The 15431-nt window shown below is 43.0% G+C and overlaps 1 protein-coding gene across 1 annotated transcript; it reads left to right on the top strand.

Moving 5' to 3' along the window:
• The first annotated feature begins 281 nt into the window (after nucleotides 1-281).
• PDP2 (pyruvate dehyrogenase phosphatase catalytic subunit 2) lies at nucleotides 282-13173 on the top strand. The gene is made up of 2 exons (XM_037877391.2): nucleotides 282-503; nucleotides 7621-13173. The coding sequence occupies exon 2, from the start codon at nucleotides 7674-7676 to the stop codon at nucleotides 9279-9281; it is 1608 nt and encodes a 535-aa protein (XP_037733319.1). The 5' UTR covers nucleotides 282-503; nucleotides 7621-7673; the 3' UTR covers nucleotides 9282-13173.
• Nucleotides 13174-15431: the final 2258 nt, after the last annotated feature.

Genomic DNA, 15431 nt, shown 5'->3' with positions numbered 1-15431 from the left:
CAAACACACACCACGGACCAAGATTGAGCTGGGCTTCCCCGTGGCTTTTAATGGCTGTGGTGGGTAACGGGGTTCGCTGGGCCCAGAAGCACGTCTCACCAGGCCTGGCTGTGGAAAGCATTTGGGGGACCCTGCATGCGGCCTGCAGCACCACTCCTGAGCACGGAGTCCGAGCCACGGCGTGGAGGGGCCTCTACCCTGGCGCTAGAGCCCCGAGGCCAGCCCCCAGAGCGTCTCCCCTACCGCCCAGCTCTGCCGCTCCTCTCCCCCCCCGCGCTCCCCTCACACGGGGAGGAAGCGGCGGCCACCGCCCCGGGCGGACCTGCCTGAGGCGGGGCCTGTGGGAGGCTCCCCAAGCGGAGCAGCCGGTTGGCTGCAGGCTCTGCGCGTCAGGGCCCCTCCGCCCTGGAGCCGCCGGACAGCCCCGGGCCCGCAACCGGCACCGCGGACTAGTGTCTGGGCCGGCGCGGCGGGCAGCCTGAGAGCGGCGTCCCTGCAGCCGGGTAAGGGCGCCCGCGGGGCCGAAGCGCGTCGCTGGGCGGGAGCCGCCGCGTGGGGCGGGGGGAGCCGGAGGCTCGAGGGGATCGGGAGCCGGAGCCGTTCCCCTGGCGCTGTGGCGATGCTGAGGCCGGAGCCGCTGCAGGGCGCGAAACCCGGCCTCCGGTGCTGCCCCTTCCCGCTTGCGGCGCCGCTGAGCCCTACCCCAGCCGCCTACGCAGCGAGTGCGACCCAGGCGCGCTCCGCCGAGGCCTCGCTCCCCTGGGGAGGGGAGGAGCCGGGCGGGTCTCGGCCGCGCCCGGGTGTCTGCGCTGGGCCGGCCTCCCGCTGGCTCGCCGCCTAGGGGAGGGCCCTAGGGAAGGGCAAGGCGAGCCCCGAGCCGTGGTGGCGTGGGCTGGTCCCGTGAGCGCACAGAGCGGAGGGCAGGGCGGCTGTTACCCGTCTCCCCTTACGGGGGATGGGAGGCGGCTCCGATAGGGTTGCCAGGTGTCCGGTTTTCAATCCGAGCGCCCTGTCGAAAAGGGACCTTGGCGGCTCCGGTCAGCACCGCTGGGCCATTAAAAGTCCGGTTGGCGCAGAGTTTGCAGCCTCCCTACCTGGATCTGTGCGGCTCCTGGGATGCAGCCGGCATGTCCCTTTGGCTCCTAGAGGTAGGGGCAGCCACGGGGACTCCACGCGCTCCCCCTACCCTGAGCGCTGCTTCCGCAGCTCCCATTGGCCAGGGACCGTGGTCAATGGGAGCTGCGGGGGCGGCACCAGCATGTGGAGCCGTCTGGCTGTGCCTCTGCCTGGGAGCCAAATGTGTGACTAGTTCCCATGAGCCATTTGAGATAAGCGCTGTCCAGAGGAGTCTGCATCCCAACCCACCTCCCGCACCCCAGTCCCCTGCCCCAGTCCCCTCTTGCACCCAAACTCCTGTCCGGACCCTGCACCCCAAACCCCTTTCCCATCCTGGAGGTCCCTCCCACACCCTGAACCCATCATTTCTGACCCCATCCTGGAGCCCATGTCATCAGCCAGAGCCCTCACCCCGTCGTGTCATACAGTACAGAACCAGACTGCAGCTTTACTTTTCAAAGGGAGTGTTTAGAATTACTGAGGTGCTCAAGACAAGTTCTGTGTAGAAAGCTTCAGTGTGAGGTCTGATAGCACCACATGCCCTTAAGAGGAGTCATGCAGATGTGGGCAGTAGAGAATGCAAAAAGTAGATAAATAAATAAGGAGGTCTCTCTCAAATGATCTAACAACCATCCTTGACGAAAGTAAAAATATGAGTTATTCATAGGCTTCGTATTGCTTCATGGCAATAGGCCACTCCTGTTAATGTAGGAAGAGTGGTATTAGAGCTGTTTGGAACACTTTAGATCAGTGGTTCTCAAAGCTGGTCTGCCGCTTGTTCAGGGAAAGCCCCTGGCGGGCCGGACTGGTTTGTTTACCTGCCGTGTCCACAGGTTCAGCAGTTTGCCGCTCCAGGCCAATGGGGGCTGTGGGAAGCGGTGTGGGCCAAGGGACGTGCTGGCCGCCCTTCCTGAAGCCCCCGTTGGCCTGGAGTGGCGAACTGCGGCCAGTGGGAGCTGCGATCGGCTGAACCTGCGGACGCAGCAGGTAAACAAACCGGTCTGGTGCTCCAGGGGCTTTCCCCGAACAAGCGACAGACCGGCTTTGAGAACCACTGCTTTAGATCACTTTTTGTCAAAATATGCTGGGTTGTCAAAACTGAAATGTTTTACAGAGAGAGACTCAATTCACTGAAGTTCTCACCAGGAAGGTTTCTGAAGTCCACTGTGAACGCTAGACAAATCCAGACATAAAGATTAATTGAAACCCTGACTGTTTTGATTGGAAAACAGACACTTAGATACAAATCTCTTTCACAAAAAATATTTGAAAGGTTTTGTTTTCACTTCACTGTGGAATGAAAACAAATTTGAAACCTCAGAAGTTGTTGCAAAACGGAATTGTTGTCCTCCGTCCAGCTCTAAGTGGTAAGTTTAAGCAAATGACTTGCTAGGTCTTTAAAGAAATTCACAAAGAGGTGTTCACACTAAGACTATGTCTGTGTTAGCACTGTTGTTCGGATAACTTATGTCACTCAGGGGTGTGAAAAACACACACCCCTGACCAACCTAAGTTACACTAACAGAAGTGCTGGTGTGGATGGTGCTATGTTGGCGGGAGGCGCTCTCCTGCTGACATAGATACTGCTGCTTTTTGGGGGTGGCTTATTTATGTCAATGGAAGAGCTCTCTCCCACTGGCATGGAGTGGTTACATTTGAGATCTTACAGCGCTCAGCTACATCGGTACATCTGTGCCACTGTAAACTCTCTAGTGTAGCAATGGCCTAACAGTCAGGAGCCTAAATAATGGTTGGCTCTATCTGAGGTCTTTGCTAGGATGCTGCAAAATGGAATTTTCCTGTACATATGGCTTTCCTCTACTTCCACAACTCTGCCGTGCCCTGAGCAGAGCCGAAGCATGCACTTTGTACCCCAAGGAAGGTACAGAGAGGGTGATGGCAACAGCAGTGTGGCAGATGACACAGGATGACAAATTACCACCGAGCAACACAAGCTGTTGTCAAAGCAGGAATCAACATATATGTTGATGTTTGGTCCAGTTCACATTAAAAAAAAAAGGGGGGGGGGAGCACCAGTGTAACTACATCAATATAATTACACTTCTATAGACCCTTAATATTGATGCATACACTGATGTAAATCAGGGTTTACAATACTGCAACTTAGGCTTTGTCTTCACTGCAGACTTGGGTTCAACCACGGTTTCCCCTAGAACATGCTCTGTGTTCACCTATCTATGTGCTCACACAACCACCATAACCTAACTCCAGGTGTGCTTTATACTTCAGGATATCCTACATATTACTAACCCAAGGTAGTTACAGTGAAAATGTGCAGCCATGGCCAGTCACAAAAATCAAGACCTGATGGTCCTCCACTCCTTTCCCACAAACCACCCACCTCCCACCCCAGAACCAATTCCTGTGTTACTATCTTGCCATCTACCTGTGCTCTGACTCCTGGCTGGAAGTTGCTTATATGCCTCTGCTAAACATCCTCAGTCCCACATGGCCTATCTGCATTCAGTTTCTCCAGCCTCACCCAGCTCCGATTATTGGATACAGCATCAGAGTACCTTGTAAACCCAGCTAGTAGTGTGCAGCTTTAGGCCAAAGCAAGCAAAAAGCACAGTTTTAGCTCTTCAAAGAGGAATGTCGAACTGTATGATGGTATATCTCAGCAGCTGCAGTCTGAACCCAGGATCATATGGACTGATAGCAGTGCAAGGAGAAGATAAAGGGGCTGAAGGTGAGGCACTGAAGACAATGGATAAGAATCCCAAATCCAGAGATGGCTGCTCCAACAATCTCTGTATTATAATGTTCAGAACATGGTTCTGTTCATCATGGCATCTTGAGCAAAGACCTCCATTTCAGCATGGATTCATCTGTGGATGACAACACATAGCCATGCAAACCTCAGGACTTTGCTGTTCTCTTCTGAACCAGGATGTTTTCAGATTAACAATGCCACTGTAACTGTTTGGGCATTCCATCTCCAGTTTTGAACATCTGTGAACCTGAGGCAAAAAGTTTGGCTAAGTAAAATGTTTATTGGTTGAGTAGCACAGTAGGCTCTGATCTAACAAAATATATATTCAGTAGAAGGGATGCTTCATAAGCATTCCATCTCACATATACCATAAAGCCCTTCTTACATTAGAGAAACACATTTTTATTGAATGCATACTTGATATGAAACTATCAGCCAAACTTGCGAACTGTTGCAGGGATCTACCCAATGTTTAATAGCGTTTGAGTGTGAGTACTTAACCATCAAATAGGTAAGAACTGCTCTAATGCCTGTGATAGCTTTGCAAAACAACGAGGATTATTGAATTCAAATAGGTTTCTCTTTGGTAGGACAACTCCAGACAAATTGGCCTAATTAATTTACTCTACTCAATTGTAAATTTACTAACAGGATAGACACACAACAAATTGTGAAAGTGTCTGTTGGTGTGATGGGGAGGGGTTTGGCACTAAGGCATGCAGGCATGGGCAGTGGGTGAATGCACCCTTGGAGGAGGCTAGCTCCTGGCCCCTCTGCCCAAGGCCTCGCCCCTTCTGTCCCCCATTCCCCATTGGAGCCCGGAACACCCCCCGTGTGAACCCAGTCCCACCGCGCTGGGTGGGTGGCATGGTCCCACCACTGGAAAGATGGGTGGTGCAGTGCGGCATGGCCCAGCCTGCGGGTCTTGTGCGCATTGCAGCCCCCAGTCTGCCTGCCCCAGCTTCTCGGCCACAGAAAGGAACAGTCGGCAGGAGGGCGCCTGAGGGTAGAGCGTGGGTGGGGCCACGCCAGGTAGTTTGGGGACGCACAGTCTTCACAATAGTCTGTTTGGGGAGGCACAGCCTTCCCCTGCCTACGATACCCACCACCGATGAGTCACAATGCTGAAAATAGACAAAGCTGCTAACGGCCTGAGTTAGAAGTCTTGGTTGGAGTGCTGGAGGTAGAAATGCCTATGTGAAATCTACAACAGTCAGTCAACTCTTGGAGCAGTTGAACTGGGATAGATGGACCTGTGAGGTTTTTTTTTTTTTTAACTACTATTTTTAATTAAACCGGCTGAAAGCAAGTCCAGTAAAAACACTGTTTAAAAGTGGATCCGGTTGGGGAAGCCTTGAATGAACTAATGCTCCCCCTGGTGGAAGACATTGTTGGCTTTGGTGGGAATCTTTAAGTAAATATCACCAGTGTAGAAAAGGGCTTTGCTGTTTTCCCATCTTCTGTTCTTGATGATTGGGATTTGCTGCAATTCATCAAAAGATATACTAGCAGGATTATCCTGGGTCTCTGTTGCTGACTTCTCTGCCAGAGAAGCCACCACACTGTGAAATCCCAACCTCTCTTAATGACTACTTGGAAGATGGGATGGTCCTCTCAGGTGATCTGCCTCAGTGGCATATGTCAGTGTCACACATTGTTTTAAAAAATACACTCAACTCTGTGTGGGAATATCAGTAGTGTAATTGAAAGTGCTTGAATGTTCCTTCAATTTAAAGAGAAAGGGTGGGTGAGGTGATATTTTTTTATTGGACCAACTTCACTGTCATAGTGCTATGGTATTACTTTGTTCTCCATGCAATGATGTTTTGCCCCAGGGGTTAAACCCAGCTCTGATTAAGCAAGTGCAACTACCATTGTGTTGCATCTGCTACACGTAGGTAGAGAACAAAACTTAGCGCTGGAGTAAGAAGTGTACAATTATATGCTTGTCTACTTTCAGGCTAAATTTTTCCCTCTGCCTCTGAATGGCAGACAAGTGCTCTCTTACAGTGTGATGGTGAAATGGTGAGCTTTGTAGCTGCAAAGAGTTCTTTCAGAATTCGTCCATAGGTTGTAGTCAGTGTTCATATTCAGGGTGATCTAGATGGGACTGGAGATCTCAGTTTTATGACTGAAAATTCCTCTGCATAAAGCATCAATCAGATCTGAGATGAAAGGATCAGGTCCCAAGAATCTTTTATACAGTTTTCTAGCAGCCTCTAACCATATAGTCCTGGGTGAACAATAGGCTTTTGATGTAACCTTCTGTTTCCCAAATGTCTCTTTTAAAGTTTGTGGTAAACTGACTGGTGACATGTAGACAATGACATTATTTCAAGATTACACCCAAGATTACACCCAAGATTCATCTAAATGTTAATATTCCCCTTTGATCTCTGAATCAATAGCTATAGTAATAGAAAAGAACTGTTTGTTTACATGGCTAACATCTAACAAGATATAACTAAACACATACAACTTGTATTACCTCTAATTCTCGAACAATAGAGGTTTGCATTTCAAACTTAGTTCTAGGCTCCCTAACATGGAATTGCCCTAATTACCATTTACACACTTTTCTAACATGTCTGTAAAGGTTGAATCTGGGTCATTTAGCCTGTGAGTTGTTTAAACTTTTCTCGCCATGTGCCACTACAGGTATCTAACACCTGTAGTGAGATGGTGGCAGCTTATCTAGATTGTCATGAATGCCTCCAGATGTCTGCTGCTGTCAGGCCCGGTGCTTCCTCTCCTGTTGGTCACAGATCCACTTACAGATGAACACTAATTGGTTTGACCAACCCTAGGTGGTTTTGCATCCAAGCAGTAAGACTGGGATCTCTGCCTGTGGCCTTTTTAGACTGGTTTCTGGAGACTGACAAGATTCGGCAGCTCACTAACCCCCAGCCAGTGTGCGGTGGTTTGGGGTTTTTTTGTTTTGTGGGAGTGCGTACATATTATGTCATGCCATTGTGAAATTATTTGACAAGAGGGAGCAGGACTCACTGTCTGGATATAAGCAATTTAGAACTGGATATGCCTATCCTCAGCAGCTTTCTGTTCTAGGAGCTATGCTAAATGACTATTTGGCAGGACTTGTTTTCTCTGGGCATTTACTATGTGGTGATTGGGTGTCTAGGACTAAATAATACATAGTGAATACTTAGTAGCATAGTCATCATTCTGATACTTGGTTTTTCTTATAGGGTCAGCACTGGTGAACAGGGGGAGATAATTATTTCTCGGTCTTGCCTGGGATAGCTAACATACTGCAACCATCAGATAACTTTCTCTCTGTATTGTCTAAATGTTCCTTTCACTCAGATATCACTATCTTGATTTATGAGTCCCAGTACATGAAAGCACTGACACATGGGCTTAAAGTTAGACACATGCTTAACTGCTTGTTCTGCTTATTTTCACCTGTAATCTATCACAATGAGCTATTGAAGCTCGCATTTCTCACCACTATTGCAGTTTCTTACTTTAATCTTACTGTGATTAATGCGAAAAATAGTTTTTGACTATTTGAGGTGTGATAAACTTACCCTACCTGTTCCGGTGAGATAATTATAAAAGAGACACACTTAGGCTGTTATATTCCGTGAACTTACAAGTAAGTGATGGAAGAGCCGGTGCTTGTATAACACTCTCTTGTCCTTCAATAGCATGTTAAAAATTCGGCTGTTTTTTCAAGTTCTAGGGGCTACATGTGGAACATTTGTGTGTGGCTTCTAATTTTTTACATCTGCCTTATTTTTAACTCCTAGGTATTGAAAAAATTTCCTTTGCTGAAGGACTCACTCTACAAAGAGTTCATCTTATGATGTCCAGTACTGTATCCTCCAGGATTTTAAGTTCTGCAAGAAACAGTATCATTGTTTTGCAAGGAAAAGGATGTTTGTACTCAAGATACATCCCAAACAGAAACAAGAGTAAATGGAAGTGTGGATTTGCCAAAGGGCCTCTTTCCCCTTTTGTGCTGAGCTGGAGCATCGACAATGTCTTCACCTTAAAAAAAGCATTCAGACATACTTCAACTGAAGAAGACGACTTCAGTCTTCAGTTGACACCATCACAAATAAATGATATACTAAGAGCAGGTGAATTCTCTCATAAAATTCATGAATTTGATGGTAAAAACACAAATTCTGTGCTGAAATTTGAGAGTAACCAGCTGGCTGCCAACACACCTAATGAAGATCGTAGAAGTGCAGCCACATGCTTGCAGACCAAAGGGATGATGTTTGGGGTCTTTGATGGTCATGCAGGTTATGCATGTGCTCAGTCGGTAAGTCAGAGACTATTCTATTATATAGCTGTCTCTCTCATGTCTCAACAAACGCTGGAAGAGATTGAGTTTGCCATGGAACGCATGAAACCAGTTCTGCCAATTCTGCAGTGGTACAAGTATCCAAATGACATGTACCAAGAAGTAGCCTCACTGTATTTGGATCACCTCAGAGTTTTTTGGCAGGAACTATTGAACCTAGACATAGAACTGGGGTTCAGTGTAGAAGAAGCCTTGATATATGCATTCAAAAGGTTAGATTCAGATCTATCACTGGAAGCTCAGGCTCCCCTAGAAAATGAAATGATGAAAAACACTGCTCTTCAAGTGGCTTTCTCTGGTGCGACAGCCTGTGTGGCTCACATTGACAGTGTTCACTTACACGTTGCAAATGCTGGGGATTGCAGGGCAGTCCTAGGGGTTCAAGAAGAAGATGGAACGTGGACTGCACTCTCTCTTACTCAAGATCACAATGCTTTCAATGAAGCAGAAATCAGAAGGTTAAAGGGAGAACATCCTAAATCTGAGGCGGAAACTGTAATAATAAACAACAGGCTGCTAGGGATTCTGATGCCCTCTAGAGCTTTCGGAGATGTCAGATTCAAATGGAGTAAAGAACTGCAACACAATATTCTGGAGAATGGTTGTGATGTTGAGGCTTTAAATGTTTATCAGTATGCTCCTCCCAATTACTATACGCCTCCCTATTTAATTGCTGAGCCTGAAGTCACCTACCATAAACTAAGGTGTCAAGATAAATTTCTAGTTATTGCTTCAGATGGACTGTGGGACATGCTGAACAATGAGGATGTCATAAAACTTGTTGCAGAACACGTAGCACAAGCTAATGTGCAGAAACCAAGGATGACTTTTCAGAAACCAGCCAGCTTGGGTTACATGCAAAGTCTGTTGCGTCATAGAAAAGCCAGGGGTGTTAGCTCATATGACCAGAATATAGCCACTCACCTAATAAGGCATGCAATTGGAGATAATGAATATGGAGAGATAGACCAAGAGAAACTTGCTGCAATGTTGACTTTACCTGAAGATCTAGCAAGGATGTATAGAGATGACATCACTGTTACTGTGGTGTATTTAAATTCAGATACAATTGACAGCTACTACAAAGAAAATGAATAGGGGTTGCATTAATATTGTACCATGTAATGGCCAACTCTGTTACTGGGGACCATTAATGTTTACTTCTGCTAATAGTCAAGTTGTTACAATGCTGTTGTCTGCAAGTCCCCTGTTTTTTAATACTGAGTAACCATGAGCTCTTTTGGAAATAATTTTCTAGAACGACTAATTTGTAAGACTTCTCTGGGCTCCCAGTTTTGTGCTGATTGAAGTAAGATGTACTGCTAGCAGTTCAGCAAAATGTAAGTGGAGGCAGGAATGAAAGACAGTGAACCTACTCCTGGTCCCATTGACACCAATGGCAAAACTCCTGAAGTGGACAAAAAGCAGACAAATTGATCTAAACTAGTATAACTTGTCAGTGAAGGATAGTACTTGTAACAGAACCAAGAGCAAGAAGGAGCCATTGTTCAAAGGCCTCATGTAAGATAGTGTGGCCTCCTCTCAAAGTATAGTAGTCAAAATTTAGGACTGTACACTAGGAATGGACACTATGTTGTATCAGATACTTGAAATTGACTAATTGCTAATAATATTTTATGCCTACTGGAAGGAAACAAACCATACTTTTTTTCAAGACTGGCTGACTTTAAAGTGTGTAACTAAATAGAAACAGCATGTGTGCGAATACATACATATGTAACAATCCACAGCTCTAGCACACTTTAAAATAGTTTACAATCTTGTCTTTAGGAATATTTCTAATTTAATGAGTACTTTTACCACACCAACAGTACTTGATTGGAGTATTTTCTTATGCATATTATTTGACTTACTAAAAATCCATTTTATATTAGAAACTGCTGCTTCAGTGCACAATATTTCATAGATCAATCTGTGAAATTGCAACTTAGATATTGTCCATCTATGTATTTGGAATTAATAAGTGCATCTGAAACTTAAATGTAGCAGTTAGAAACAATACTGCATTTACTTTTTCTTTAAAAAATAGAATCGACAACAATACTGGCATTTCACCAAAGAGAACTTCGTTCTTGTTTTTTCTATTCCCCCTGCTTTTGGGACATGAACTGCTTACGTCCATGTGTACAATGCTGTTTAAATGCTCTTGATTACTATTCAGATCCTTATTTCCCTGGTGAATATTTCTTTTTACTTTTTTTTTTTTACATTTAAAACCACTCGTGTTTAAGTTGTACTAAAAGAATCAATATTGTATAGCTTTTATACTGCACCTTCTAGAATATCGTATTTAAAGCTTGAAACTAGCTTTCCTTTTTTAAAATCTGGCCTACATTGTGGTGTAGTGACTTTTTTTTTGTTATGCATTGGCATAATTGCTGCCTTCAGGAAGGTGTATACTGTAGTTCTGGGAACAGAGGCCTCAGTTTTACTGTGGTTGCTGCCAGGAAAGTACCTGGGTGTGTGCTGCAGAGTTAGTAATATGTGGAACTCCACTTCACCCCCCTACCCCCCACCCTTGTGCTCTATTTTTAAAAAAGGGTGGCTTTTTTTCTTAATTTTCTTGCATGTTAGAGTGTTAAAGATATCTATAGTTCAGAGGCTATTTCTCCTCCTAGTAACTGTACAGTAGATAAAGTCTTGGGTCTAAATTAGTAGCATTTGTGTCATGTGGCTTTTCCAAAAAAAAAATGCATTTATTCATCAGTATAAACTATCTATTAATGGTTTGTAGAGTATTTAAATTAGATTCCACATTAAAGCTACGTAGGAAACTGTACAAACTGTTAAAAATACTAATATGGATGATTAATCGTAGGCAGATTTGGGACAATCAAGTGTATGTATTTTGATGTTATGCTAACAATTATTGCATCCCTGGTTGCAACTGTAACAGCATTCTCTCCATATTATCTAAATGTTCTTTTCCCTTAGACTGTCTTGATTTATGGGTCCAAGTACCTGAAAGCACTTAAGCATATGTGTAACTTTAAGCCCATGCTTAACTGCTTTGCATAATAAGGATTGCTTTCCTGAATCAGGATCCCAGCACCATAAAAGCAACATACCTTAAAGTATTTTGTTAAGCACATATCGGAGCAGAAAAGGCAATTTAACTTTGAGGCAGCTGGCATTTTTTCCATATTGCTAGTCAAATGTGGCATTTCTGTGCTTGATGTATACAGCTGAAAGGGTGGCTGAAAGAAGAAGATTTGTGTCTTGGATTGGTGGTGGAGGCTGAAGGAAAAGTGTGTGTGTGTATCGGGGCTGGGGGACTGTTATAGGGGGTGTTGAAGTTTTGGTGTCTCATAGTCTCATTTAGTCTTAATCCATCCCTACCTGCTTGGGTGGCATTGGGCTCACTGACATCTCTCATTTGGAAGAAGAGGAGAGAGGCTGTGGAGGAGGAATTGTAGGCTGCAAAGCTAAGGAGGAGACTAGTCTCGGAGCAAGTTTTTTGAGAGCCCTCCCCAAACCTCTAGTTCCCATTTAGCCTTAATCTCTCTGAATGGTTTAAGTGGGATATCTTTTCCCATGTGCCTACACTTGGTTTTTTGTAAGTGTCTATGTATGTGCAGCTGTATGGTTTCGTTGTTTACGTCAGTCAGACTGTAACCATAAAAATAGTGCTGTAAAGGAGTATATATCTAGACTACCTCTTATTAGATAAGGGCCCTATATCATTAGTGATGTGGCTAAGAGAACAAAGGTGCTAGACTCTGGTAGAGCAGATAAAATCAAAACTTCATATATATAAAAGCAATCAATATGCTCAGTAAAATACTTAGAGGAAATGCAAGCCTTTATCTGTTAAAGTACAGTGTTGCAAATCTAAGTACTTTTAAGGTATAGTTAAAATGACTTAGTCTTTAATTTTGTGAATATTATATAATTCATGTGGTCAGGGGTTTTGTTGTGCAAAAATTGAGCTGTGTGCAACGAGTGTCCCAAATGATCTAATGTTTTACTGCTACATATGCAAATATAACGTCTTTTTTTTGTTGTTGTTGTTTGTTAGCAAATTGGTGATTATTATTTTGGGGATTGCAGTCACATCTGACAATAGAAATGATACTAGCTCTAATTTCATGCCAGTCTGTGCCTGATTAACTTGTACCACTGTAATTATTGTTCCTTGGAAAATGGTAACATTAAAGCAAGTGCTGAGTGTTCAGTTTACTGGCAACTAATGGTGTTTTAGCTGCACACACTCTTGCATTTTGTTGGAAACCAATGGTGGCCAATTCCTGTTGGTGATTAAGTTGATAGCAAAACTCCCATCAACTTCAGTCAGAATGTGGTCATAACTTATTTTTATAACTGAACAAACATGTTTAATAGGCATTAATGTGTACAATATGCAGTGCTTTAGTGTTGTGGTAACATGCTTCAGTGCTAAACCAATTTAAATGAAGTTAATATGTTGATCGTATCACACGGGATAACTTGGTAGTTAAGTTTAGCTGCGTAAACCTGCTGTATCCTAAATACCTACTGTAGCTTTACTGACAGTTTAATTGGCTTAGTTTGAGTCAACTTTATGTTTGGAGATTAAACATTTTTCACTTTAACAGTATTTTCTATAAGATCAACTCAAGACGTAGTAATAAAACTACCTATTGCCTATGAAAGTTGTTTTTTGCATACCTAATGTGCCTCTTAAATCTAAATAAAATAATCTTAGTTGAAACACTGGTGTAGGTACTCATCCCTTCCAAGGAAATGTGTTTATGTAAATCTAACTTTAATTTGGATTTGAGCTATAACTTTCTGGCATAATTTTGAAACTTATTTACATTATGCACAAATATTTGTTTGAGTGTTTGGTTTAAGAATGTTTTTCTCTCTCTACTTACAGTGACTTATTTGTATTTAAATTTTCACACCTTCGTACGGTTTGTTGCTTTTTCTAACTTCTTTGTAAAGATTGAAGTGAATTAATATTTTGTAAATAAATATATGCATCCTACACGTGTGTGTGAAACTGATTTCAAAATGCCACTTTAATAGCTAAACCTTATTTGTCTGGCGGGCCCCTAAGGTGGGTGTTAGTGTACTGACCTCTACGGTGAGGCCAGGATCAAAACACCACCTCTGCTGATGTCATCAGCCAGTCTTCTGGGTTGCTGAATGTGAAGGTTAGAATCAGTTAACTTTCCTGGGTATATTTAATTGAACCTTACTTATCTACTTGAAAGTCCTAAATTTCTACTGGTGTTGCATTTTCTTTAATGGGGAGGCAGGAAAATTAGAAAGTAGTTCCAAGAATTGATTTTTGAGAACATCTGATACCATGTAATAAAAGTTTCTAATTAATCTGAAAATGGTCCTCAGAGTCTAAACAGTGCAAGTGAATGTTTATACTACAGGGTGGATTGATTTAAATCAAGGTGATTTTAAAATCAGCAATTTAAATCAAGTGGAAAGCCTTGATTTGAATCATGACTTTTAATCAACTTTTCCATTTGTACTTCAGTTACTTTCTAAACAAAGATGCGTTCTCATTGGTTGATTATAACCATTAAAACATGTTGATTTACAACTAAATAGAACCTTTACACTAGACTTGGTATACTTTTTGTTACCTGGGAGGGTAAACTAAAGCTATATCATTGCTTTAATGTGTATAGTTAATTATTTTCAAAATTTTATTAATTGTACATTTTTAGTATGTTAGAAAATGGTGAATAATAAACTACTTATTTAGTAAACTAACTTGCTCATGATTTGTGTCAAGCTGCATTAGAATGGTAACTGGAATTTAATTAAACATATTTTTTATTAAAACAGCCTTAAATGTTTTTGTGTATATAAACTTCTCTTATCAAAACATGTTTCACATTCACAACTAAATGATGTATTTAAATAGAGGAATTAGCCAGTCATGGAATTAAACTGATGACTTCAGGTTAGCTTGGGACAATTTTCAGATATGCCTAAGTGAAAGTGACTGGAGCTTAAGTTCCTACTTGCCTAAGTCTCTTGAAAATGAGACAGTCTCCTAAGCTATGTAGGCTGTCCTTCAGGTTTTTAAAACTAGTAGATCTCATTCTCTTCCTCCTCCATTTTTATTCATAGACTGGAAAAGAAAGACAAGTTTTCCTGCTTTTTTCAACTCCCAAGCAGTTTCTCAACTTTGAATGAATTTGTCCAAATAAAGAAAATATTCTTTCTTTGTCTGCAGAAGAGGCTACTGCTGTCAAAAGCTGGTTTAGCAGTTCAACAAATTCTGGTTCCAGGTGCTCAGCTAGTGACTTCCACCAGTTCGGTGGTGTGACTTTCTTTAAAACACTATCAACAAACATGTAGTGCTTGAATAGTTCCTCTTAGGCCATGTCTATGCTATCACTATTGGCAAAACTTATGCCGCTCAAGGGTATGAAAAAACACCCCCCTATCCAACATAAGTTACACCAACAAATGTGCCAGTATGGACAGCACTGTGTCATTCCTGCCGCCATAGCTACTGCCTCTTGTTGGGGATGGTGTTAATTATGTTGGCGTGAGAGCTCTCTCCTCTCAGCATGGAACGGCTGCACAGGAGATTTTACAGCGGTGCAGCTGCATCGATAGTGCTGTGCCATTGTAAGGTTTCTAGTGTAGACATAGCCTTTAGCTGTAATAGTTCTATCTATTGTCATGATTTTCTTCACAAATTGTCATTAGAATTGGCCAGTTCTTAATAAATAGCTCAAAACAGCCAACCAGTGAATTCCATTGTACATCTTGGGGGAGAATTAAGTTTGGATCCTTCTGTTGTCTTCAGTGAAGCTGAAGCAAAGTAACTATTAAGGAAAAAGTATTTTGCAATTTCAACAAGTACAACTCCAGGAATTAAGTCTTCGGTTAAAAGAGGGGTCAAATGAGCGCTGCACCATGTAAGTTTCAAGTTCCCTTCATTATCTTCTAGATTTTTTTCTCATTTTTGCTGTGTTTGCAACATTGTCTGTGACAAAGCTTCGCACTTGACACTTGAATTTTTGTTCAGTTTGTTACAGCTCTTTGTGCTATTCTGGTGTATAGGCATTTCTTGATGTATCCATTCCTGTAAAAGACATCTTGTATTATCATACAGGCACATATTACTGGATCATTATGTACATTGCTGGATACCATGTATGAAATGGAAATTGAGTACTTTAACAAATTTCCCCTCAATTTTTTGCAATCTGAGTTTTGATGGGTGGAGCAATGTCTGCTTTGCTGGATGGCGTGTAGCCTGGTCAT

This window comes from Chelonia mydas, chromosome 12, assembly GCF_015237465.2.
Source record: "Chelonia mydas isolate rCheMyd1 chromosome 12, rCheMyd1.pri.v2, whole genome shotgun sequence".
In the NCBI taxonomy this organism is placed as follows: domain Eukaryota; kingdom Metazoa; phylum Chordata; order Testudines; family Cheloniidae; genus Chelonia; species Chelonia mydas.
Note: the sequence above shows the minus strand (reverse complement) of the source record. Positions and strands in the feature narration are given on the sequence as shown.

Excerpts from the sequence above, each read along its gene's own strand:
- PDP2 (XM_037877391.2), top strand. The coding sequence starts at position 7,674 with ATGATGTCCAGTACTGTATCCTCCAGGATTTTAAGTTCTGCAAGAAAC.